Genomic DNA, 9,405 nt, shown 5'->3' with positions numbered 1-9,405 from the left:
CTGCTGTTACCTTTTGCTTATTTACAATGGTCCCTGCACACTAGAATGTGGGCAGGGATTTTTCTCTGTCTTATTCTTTAATGCATTCCAAGTACCTAGATCACCGGAGGAACTCAATAACTATTTGTTAAATGAAAAAGAAAGTATAAATAAATGAGTGAAAATACCACACCTGTGTGATTGGTTGTGAGATCTGAGTTAGTAATGCACACACACTCTCAAGACTGGCTCTGGCAGCTACAGGATCGGCACTCGGCGCATTGCTGTCTTTGCTATTATTGACAACAACCGAACTCCCGGAGAGGGGGAAACAAGGAGGAAAGGGTGAGGCTCTTACCTCCCTGTACCTCCTGAGCATCATTGTAGGGAGTTCCAAATTCTGGCTCCTGCCAGAGGCAAGTAGTCAAAGAAACAATTTAGAGGTAGGCTGAGGTGTTTTCTATGTACAAATGGGGCAATGGATACAGAATAACAATGACAGCTACTATTCCTTGAGCTCTGACTGCGAGCCAGGCTCTTGCTAAACAGCTTACAAATCGATTTTCTTCCTTAAATTTTCACAACCACCCCTTGCTGTCAGTGCTGTAATTCCTCCCATCCTACTGATGAGGATACTGTCTGGGACGGATTAAAGGATTTTTCCAACAATACCCAGCTAGGAAGTGGTTGACCTGGGGCTGGAACCCCAGTAGTCTGGCCACAAAGCTCTTGTTATATGCAGGACAGCAATGACATTGGTCTAGGGAGCATGCCAAGAGGTTGATTCATCAGAAATTAAATCTAAGCCACATTACTCCTTGGGTGTAGCCTCGGGTCATTATTTAACCCCTTGGAGGTTCAGTAGGAAGGGAAAAATGATACTCACGCACTGAACACTGAGTGGAGAAGAAACCGTATACGGACTGTGCTTGGTTCATACAAGTACTCCAGAAACAGTAGTTGCCATTGTCAATAACTGAATCCCTATGGGTCAGGATGATGCTGGTTGGGAGTAATAAGAACTGGGACCAGTATTTACTCCAGGCTTCCCTTGCTCAAGGTGCTGTATGCGCATACCCGCTGCGTGTTGCTGTGTCACAGAACACCCCACACTGTGAAACTACTGCAATCATCGTCACTACTTTTGATCATTCTGGAGTGTGAATGGGCTCAGCGAGGAGGTTCTAGGTAAGGGTTTCCCATGGAATTTGCAGACACTGGCCGGAGCTGGGGTCGTTTCAAAGGTTTCATCAGTCACAGGTCTGATGCCTGAGCTGGAAAGAGTCAAATGGCTTGGGGCCTACAACGGTCTCTATTTGATTTCTCCCTGTGGGGCTTCCAGCCTGCTGCTCTGAAGGCAGCTGTACCTGTTCCTGGATGACTCCGGACTCTAAAACCCAAGTCCTGAGAGTGAGTGAGCCAGGTGGGAGCTGCATAGCCTTTTTGCCCCAGCCCCAGAAGTCACCTGGCATCACTTCCAACTGCCTTCTGTTCATCACTAGTGAGTCACAAGTCCAGCCTATATTCAAGATGGGGCGGGGGGCGGGTGCCGCCTGGGTGGCTCAGTCATTAAGCATCTGCCTTGGGCTCAGGTCATGGTCCCAGGGTCCTGGGATGGAGCCCCGCATTGGGCTCCCTGCTCAGTGGGGACCCTGCTTCTCCCTCTCCCACTCCCCCTGCTTGTGTTCCCTCTCACGCTGTGTCTCTGTCAAATAAATAAGGAAAATCTTAAAAAAAAAAAAAAGATGGGGGACTAGTCTCCATCCTGTGCAGGAAGGGTGTCAAACAACTCGCAGACACACTTTAAAACACTGCATGTTTATCATCACATTTAATCTTCTGAGGTAAACAGAATCATCACTATTTCACAGATAGGGAAATTTATTAGATTAGATACTTAGAAGATTAAGTGATTTGCCTACCGTCATAAAGTTAGTAGGTGGGGCAGACAGGATCCAAACCAAGGCCCGCCGTTGGACCCTAACACCCCTGTTCTTAATCTCTGTGCTATACAAACCACACCAGACGGAAGACGGAACATATGCAGGATACTTGTTTGTAAGTTTTCTTATGCAGAGCTCACTAAATGCTAGGCAGTGTTCTAAGTACTTTTCAGGGAACTCTATGAGTTTCAGAGAACTCTGTAAGCTCAGAGGCCCCAGGAGTCAGAATTAGGTTGCCTGGGCTGGGGTTGGGACTAAAGCCAAGGAGCCTTGGGGTGGGAGGAGGGGAAGTCCCCTCCCAAGAGTGCAGAGTGAAGGCTCCCGCTTGGCTGAAAGGCATGGAACTATGCCTTACGTTCTGAATGTCCCCCCAACCTGGCCCCACAGACTCCAGCAGCCATAGGATGAAAATAAACCAAAGAAGCCTAGGGCATCTACAGCAATGGTGTCAGGTCGGAGGCCAGGCCTTAGGACCTGGGAACAATAGCACTCTGTTCTGTGGTCATCACGGCCACAAGGTCAGTGGCAGCCACTGGGGGGGTGGGGTGGGGGCCCAGAGTTGTGCGTGTGCTCCTGCCTGTCCTGGCTCCTGCGCACACACACAGTACTGTGCGACACATGGATCTACCTCGGAGTCGTTTGGGGGTAGTCAGCCTCCTGCAGGAAAGGTAGAAACAGAACTGGAGAAACAGCCTTTAGTCACCGTGGACAGTGAATTAACAGGACAGTTTGCATGGAAGGACGGGCTTGTATGGGGGTGTATTCATTTCCCATTGCTGCTGTAATAAACTCCCATGCAACTTCCACAAATGTATTATCTTACAATTCTTTATTTTTAAAGATTCTTTATTATTTCAGAGAGTGAGAGAGAGAGAGCGCAAGCGCACGAGCAGGGGGAGGGGCACAAAGAGAGGGAGACAAGCAGCCTTCTTGCAGAGCAGGGGGTCTGATGCAAGTCTTGATCCCAGGCCCCTGAGATTGTGACCTGAGCTGTAATCAGGAGTCAGAGCTCAGCCCCCAAGCACCTCTATTAGCTCACAATTCTATAGGTTAGAAGCTCTACACGAGTCTCACAAGGCTAAAAGTAAGGTGTTGGCAGGGCTGCAGTCCTTTCTGGAGGCTCCATGGAAAGTCTATTTATTTACCTTTTCTGGTTTCTAGAGACTGCCTATATTCCTTGGCTCATGGCCCCTTCCTCCACCTTCAAAACCAGGAGAGTTGCATCTGTCTGACTCTTCTTCCATGGTTCCATCTCCCTCTAACTCAGGTGGGAAAGATTCTGCTCTTTGAAGGTCCCATGTGTTTACAGTGGGCCCTTTAAAATGATTCAGGGTAATCTTGCCATCATTAGGTCCGTAACCTTAGTCACATCTGGAAAGTCCCTTTGGGCATATATAGCAACATATCCACGGGTTCTGGAGAATTGGGGTGTGGATATCTTTGGGGATGTCTTTCTGCCTCCCATATGGAAAGACTTCAGGAAAATGCCCCCAAATGGGGCTGACCACATAGTCCCACCCCACCCTCCAAGTCCTGCTCTGTCATGTAACATTCTCTTACTCACTAGAAGCCTCTCACTCAACTCATGTCAACTGTCCTAGGTAAGGTGGGTAATGAAAGGCTTTGTGATTTTTCCAAGAAGATGGACTTTGTACCTGCAATGAGGAGAACTAGATGACATCCATCTGTCACCATGTTCTTAACACCTTCTTCATCCAAAATCTTATTTCCTTGCTTTGGATGTATGGGAAGATAATAGTTCATGTTTCTCTTCATGCTTGCCACTTGAAACACACTGACTCAGTAAGGTGGGTGCTGGATTTAACCGTCTCTCTGGCCACAGAACCCATATCTGCAACCCAACACACTTGAGAGCCTCATTCCTGTGGGTGCCCAGGAACACAGCCCATGACTGGAGGTCACCAAGAGTTTACAATTCCTGCTCCTGGGATGCTAATAATGAGATCACAACCTCACTCGACTTTGCTGACATTTCCATCAGGGCCTTGACCAGAGGCAAACCTTGTGTGTCCATCCCCATTGGCAGCTCAAGGGTCCAGGATCTTCAGACAATGGACAGCAGCCATTTCAGCAGAGCCCTGAGTGCTGCACAGGATTTAGCTTCTTCAGAAGAATGAAAGCCTTGCCTGGCTTGTTTCCCCTACATTTTCTACTTTGGTGCATCACAAGGGTGTAGTGCAGAACAGGGAGGCATCCCTGATGTTGGTATGCCCTAGAACTGAGAGGAAAGGTTGGGTTAATGCTGGTGCATGTGCATGTTGGGAGTTGGCCCGAGAAGAGAGAGCATCCTGGCTCTGATACTTTGTAACTCCTCTCTGAGCTTCACTTTGCTGTGAAATGGGCCGATCACAGTGCTTACCTCTGCAAACTCTGAGAGCAGTATGTGAGACCATGCTAACGCAATGCCTGGACACATCCTCATTGGAATCTTGGGATAAGCACACCCCTGTGAAGAGCTGAGATCAACTGCCTGGCATGTGGTAAGCACCAAGTAAGTCTCAATATTCTAGATTCTCCCTGGGTGACTTAACCACTTCAAAGGCTTCAGTTTCTACTTACACCTTCAAAAGTTTTTGCCAGTGTTCTGAGCTCTATACCTAATAACTCTGTATTCAAAAGGACATTTCTACATGGAAGAAGTATATGGTTTGCTCCTGCTCTGGGCCTTTGTACATAGTAGATAAGCTCCGCGTTAGAACAAAACAAAACAGATGTTGGGGCAGGGGAAACAAACCTCTAAGTTTGTATGCTTTGGGTGGCAAAGAACAAAGCCTCATTATGCAGCCTCAAGTTAGGAAAGCTGTAGGAAGGCCCTAAGTAGGGACAGGTCAGGCAGGAGTTTCAGCTATTGATTAGCCCAGTTCTGCTGGCTGGATTATCTCATTACAGAGGGTCCTTCTGGGGAGACTTCCCTTGCGAGAAAGGGCCTCACTCCTATTTGGCTACCCTTAGGGGATGGGCAGGATGACTGCATATGGCCCCCAGTCCAAGGGTAGCCGCCTTTGGAGAACCTGGAGCTTAGCTACTTTTTCATGGGCTCCCAGACAGGCACTAGGTTCTCTTCTGTGGAAGCCCATCCCAGAAACCTTGGCCTTGGGCGCTCCTCCCCACAACCAGCTCGAACAGCCCTGGCTTTGGGACGCCTCTCCACCTCATTAGTCATTCTCATCTCTGCTTCACTGCGTCTAAACACCGTGTGCAGCAGCTGTTGATGTCCAGAGCTGGTTCTCCAACTAGGCCGCCAAGTAGGACGTGCATTATTACTCACATGCGTGCCATCACCACCAAATGGGCCATCACTACATGTTTGCTGAGTGACTAACACAATGCTTTTTTTGTGGGGCCTGCTGTCCTCATAGGAGGGATAGAGACCTTCTACACAAATTAGGCCAGCTGGGTCCAGGGTAGCATTTTATTTGCAGATTTTAAAAAATAAGTTAGTTGCTTGGGTTTTTATTTTATTTTTTGTAAGATTTTATTTATTTGAGAGAGAGGATGAGAGAGAGAGAGAGAGAGCACGTGCGCACACGGGCCAGCATGAGATGAGAGAGGTCAGAGGGAGAAGCAGACTCCCTGCAGAGCGGGAAGCCCTATGTGGGACTTGATTCCAGCACTCCAGGATCATGACCTGAGCTGAAGGCAGTCACGTAGCCAACTAAACCACCCAGGCGCCCAGTTGTTTGGGTTTTTAAAAAAGGACTTTGTTAATTTTAGAGAGAGAGCTAGAGAGCACACACACATGCATGCTTGAGGCAGGAAGAATCTCAAGCAGACTCCATGCTGAGCACAGAACCAGATGCAGGGCTTGAGCTCATGACCCTGAGATCATGACCTGAGCCAAAAGCAAGAGTCAATGTTCAGTCAACTGAGTCACCCAGATGCCCCAATTTAGTTTCTTTTTTCTTTCTTTTTAAGACTTTATTTATTTGTGTGTGGGAGAGAGCGGGCCAGCAGGCAGAGGTAGAAGCAGGCTCCCCACTGAGCAAGGAGCCCAGTGCGGAACTCAATCCCAGGGCCCTGGGATCAAGACCTGAGCAAAAGGCAGATGTTTAACCCACTGAGCTACGCAGGCATCCCCAAATTTGTTGTCTTTAAAATATTTTTTGTAATTAAAAATAACATGTGCATTGAAAAGCTTTTTTAAAATTCTGAATGTGCAAAGTTAAATGCTAAAAATTTATGTCATTTCTCTTCCAATCTAATCCCCACAAACAACAGTTTAAAAAAAATTAAGTTTCATTGATACATAATTCAGAGACCGTACTGTTTTATATAATTCAGCATTTTTTGGTATTTTCCAGGGATGGGCAACCATTACAATCTAATTTTAGAACATTTTCATATGCCCCCAAATAAATTCTGTGTCCATCAGCTGCCCTCCCTGTCCCTCTCCCACCCCTAAGCAACCACTAATTCACCCGTCTGTGTAGACTTGCCTGTCCTGGATGTTTCATAGAATGGAATCATATAGGATGTGGTCTTTTGTGTCAGGATGCTTCATGGAATGGAATCACATGGAATGTGGCCTTCCGTGTCAGGATGTTTCACAGAATGGAGTCACATGGGATGTGGCCTTCCGTGTCGGGGTGCTTCACGGAATGGAATCATATGGAAATGTGACCTTCCGTGTGGGGATGTTTCACAGAACGGAGTCACATGGGATGTGGCCTTCCGTGTCGGGGTGCTTCATAGAATGGAGTCCCATGGGACGTGGCCTTCCGGGTCGAGAGAACGGAGTCCCATGGGACGTGGTCCTCCGTGTCTGGCTCTTCCACGCGGCATGTATCTGAGGGTCATCCACGTTCTGTCGGTGTCCCATTCCTACGACACGTTTTACAGACCCGTCATCGGTCACGGTTAACGGTGTAATACATCCCTCCGCTTGCTCAAGCTGCCCGAGTGTGAACCCCTCCTGGGTTCACCCCTCCCGGGCAAGTCCCCGGATGACCGGCCGCGGGTCAACAGTAACCACCGCACGTCCGGCCCGGTTCCCTCAGCAGAACGGTCGGAGGAACAGCAGGATCCGCCCGGGGGACCTGGCGGCGCCGCCCCGGTCGGTAACGTGTGCGGAGCATCACCGCGCGCCGGCTCGTCACGACGGCTGCCGGGCGGACTCGCGGTTTACGTCCGGGGAGCCGCGGTCAGGAGCGGTCAGGTGGCGCCCCACGGTCATCACTCCGAGGACGAGCCGCAGGTGGACCCTCAGCCGGCGCCCAGCGGGGCACGGACTCAGCAAACGTGACCGACACGGCCGCGAGCGAAGAACGAGACACTGACTTGTCCCGACCCCGGTACCGCCGACGTCTGGGCGTCTGCTGCCCGCTTCTCCCCTGCCCCGCCCGTCGCGTCCCTGCAGACCGACAGGCGAGGTCGTGAGGGAAGGACGTTCAGACGCGCCGCGCACCTGCGGAGGGGACGCGCCCGCCGTCCTCGGCCGCCACCTCACAGCGGGCTCCGGGCTGCCGCGTGCGGGAGGGGGGCCGCTGTGCCCCCCGCGGCCGCAGGGTCCTCCCCGCAAACGCACGCCGCACGCCCGGCCCCACGCGTCCGGTCCGCCCTCCGGCGAACCCCGGGGGCGCGGGAAGGTCGCGTCCGCGCGCCGCCGAGCTCCCGGGGACGGGGACGGCCTCGCGTCTCCCCCGTCTCGGGACGCTCCTCCGAGGATGACGCGCGTACGACGCGGAGCGCGCGCGACCACGTCCCCGGGTCTCAGAAACGGGGCCCGGCGCGCGCGCGACACCGAAGTCGGGGGACGGGCCGCCTCGCCCCCGCCGTCAGCACCCCCCGACCGTGCGACCCTCACGCCGCGGAGGCCGGTAACCCGACCGTCCCTCTGGAAACCAGCTGGTTAGTATCGGACGCCACGCCGAGCGCGCCAGCACGGGCGCCGCTGGCCTGCGTTCAATCGCCCTAAACCCAGCCGGGGCGCCGCGCCCAGCCGCTAACCACGCGGAAGTACCCGCCGGGTCCGCCAGGATCCCGGCGTGCCGCGCGGCGGTCCCGGCGTGCCGCGCGGCGATCCCGGCGTGCCGCGCGGCGGTCCCGGCGTGCCCCGCGGCGCGCAGACCCGGCGGCGGAGGCGGCTCGGCAGGAGGCTGTGCGTCCGCAAGCGACGGCGCGGGGTCGGCATGGAAGTGTAAGTCGTCGGGGGCGCGCTCCCGGCCGTGCGCAGACGCCCGCCGCGGGGCCTGCTGGGCCGAGGGCAGCCGAGGGACGCGGGCGTGCGGCGGCGCGGTGTACGGGGCTCGGGGAAGAGGTTGGGGCGGGACACGGGGAGGAAAGGGGTCCCCGCTCCGCCCCCGGAGCCTTCGTCCCTGCGCCCACCCAGTGCCAGGCGCGCGGGGCCCGGCGCCACTTGACCTGCGGCCTTTCCTGGGCCTGCTCGCGCCCTCATTCATTGCCTGGGGCTGTGGGTCACCGCGGCGAGCTCGGCCCGGGTCCCAGCCGGACAGCCCCGCGTCCGCCTGGCCGCCCCTGCCGAAGAGACGGCCGGTGCCGCGCTAGGGCTTGGCTGGCCGCGCGGAGCCCGGACTCCGAGGAGCTGCTCCCCGAGGGGGCTGGGCAGGTTCCGGGGAGGAGGAGGTGCTCGAGCCCGGAGCGAGGGCGCGGGAGCAGAAGGCGCGTGCGCTGCCTGCCCGTGGCCCGGCGGGTGGACGTGCCCGCAGCCGCCCCGCCGGCGGGTGTCCCCGCGGCCCGCGTGCACCCGCGCTCCCTGCGGCGGGGGTGGTTTGCCGTTGCCCTCGGTTCTTTCGCCTGCCGCACGGTCTCTGCAGGGCAGCTTCGCCGACTTCGGGGAAGCGCCGTGCGTGCGTGCGACGAAGTGAAAGCGCCGCGAAGCCGAACCTTCCTTCGGGGCGCGCTCTGGTGCTGTCTGGTCGCAGAGGAGCGCTGGCCCGCGGAGGAGGCCCCTGCCGTCCCGTTGCGGCGTAGTTTGCTTCTTGGGAAACATTCAGATCACGCCGGCCCAAGCTATTAGCCGTTTTTCTCTCCTTCCGCAGTCCCACTTCAGTGTATCCCGGTCCGCACGTTCAGGTCCACTTACGGCCCCACTTTTGCCTCCCTTTACAGCAGAACTGCCTGGAGGTGTCCTTGATCCCTCATTCTCAGTCGTTCGGCTGCGCTGTCATCCTACGTCCGCAGAACGGAGCCCTCCGTCTTGTCCAATTCCAAGGCTGATTTTCCGCCCTCAGCCTTCTTGCTCTCTTAGCAGCAGGGGATGCAGAAATCTGGGTGTCGGCCACACTTAGCAGAAGTCCGCCAGAAGCTCCTGCTTTGTGACATGCTGTTTGCATTCCCCCTAGTCAAGGGTTACTTCTCCGTGTCCTTGCCTGGTTCGCCCTTCCTCCCTTGCTTGGCTTCTGAATGTGGAGGTGTCCTAGGGCTCAGAGCGGGACCCTTTTCCTCCATGCTCTCATCTATACGCTGATAACTCCCGAAAGCGTGTTTCTAGCCCTTTTCTCTC

General features: G+C 54.4%; 1 protein-coding gene and 1 long non-coding RNA gene across 7 annotated transcripts in view; one reads left to right on the top strand and one right to left on the bottom strand.

Moving 5' to 3' along the window:
* Positions 1-5,388: 5,388 nt before the first annotated feature.
* LOC309854862 lies at positions 5,389-6,786 on the bottom strand. Its single transcript, XR_014306455.1, has 2 exons — positions 6,659-6,786; positions 5,389-6,611 (listed from the first exon to the last, which is right to left on the bottom strand). It is a non-coding gene; the product is annotated as an uncharacterized lncRNA (long non-coding RNA).
* A 353-nt stretch (positions 6,787-7,139) lies between these two features.
* The window catches only part of CRCP (CGRP receptor component), a 48,716-nt gene continuing 46,450 nt past the window's right edge, over positions 7,140-9,405 (top strand). For all 6 annotated transcript variants that reach the window (XM_082714455.1, XM_082714453.1, XM_082714450.1 and 3 more), the window contains exon 1: positions 7,140-8,079. In XM_082714455.1, the coding sequence (XP_082570581.1) occupies positions 8,072-8,079 (8 nt within the window). In that variant the 5' untranslated portion in view covers positions 7,140-8,071. The remainder of the gene's footprint in view (positions 8,080-9,405) is intronic.

This window comes from Mustela nivalis (genome assembly GCF_964662115.1).
Source record: "Mustela nivalis genome assembly, chromosome: 19".
In the NCBI taxonomy this organism is placed as follows: Eukaryota; Metazoa; Chordata; class Mammalia; order Carnivora; family Mustelidae; genus Mustela; species Mustela nivalis.
Note: the sequence above shows the minus strand (reverse complement) of the source record. Positions and strands in the feature narration are given on the sequence as shown.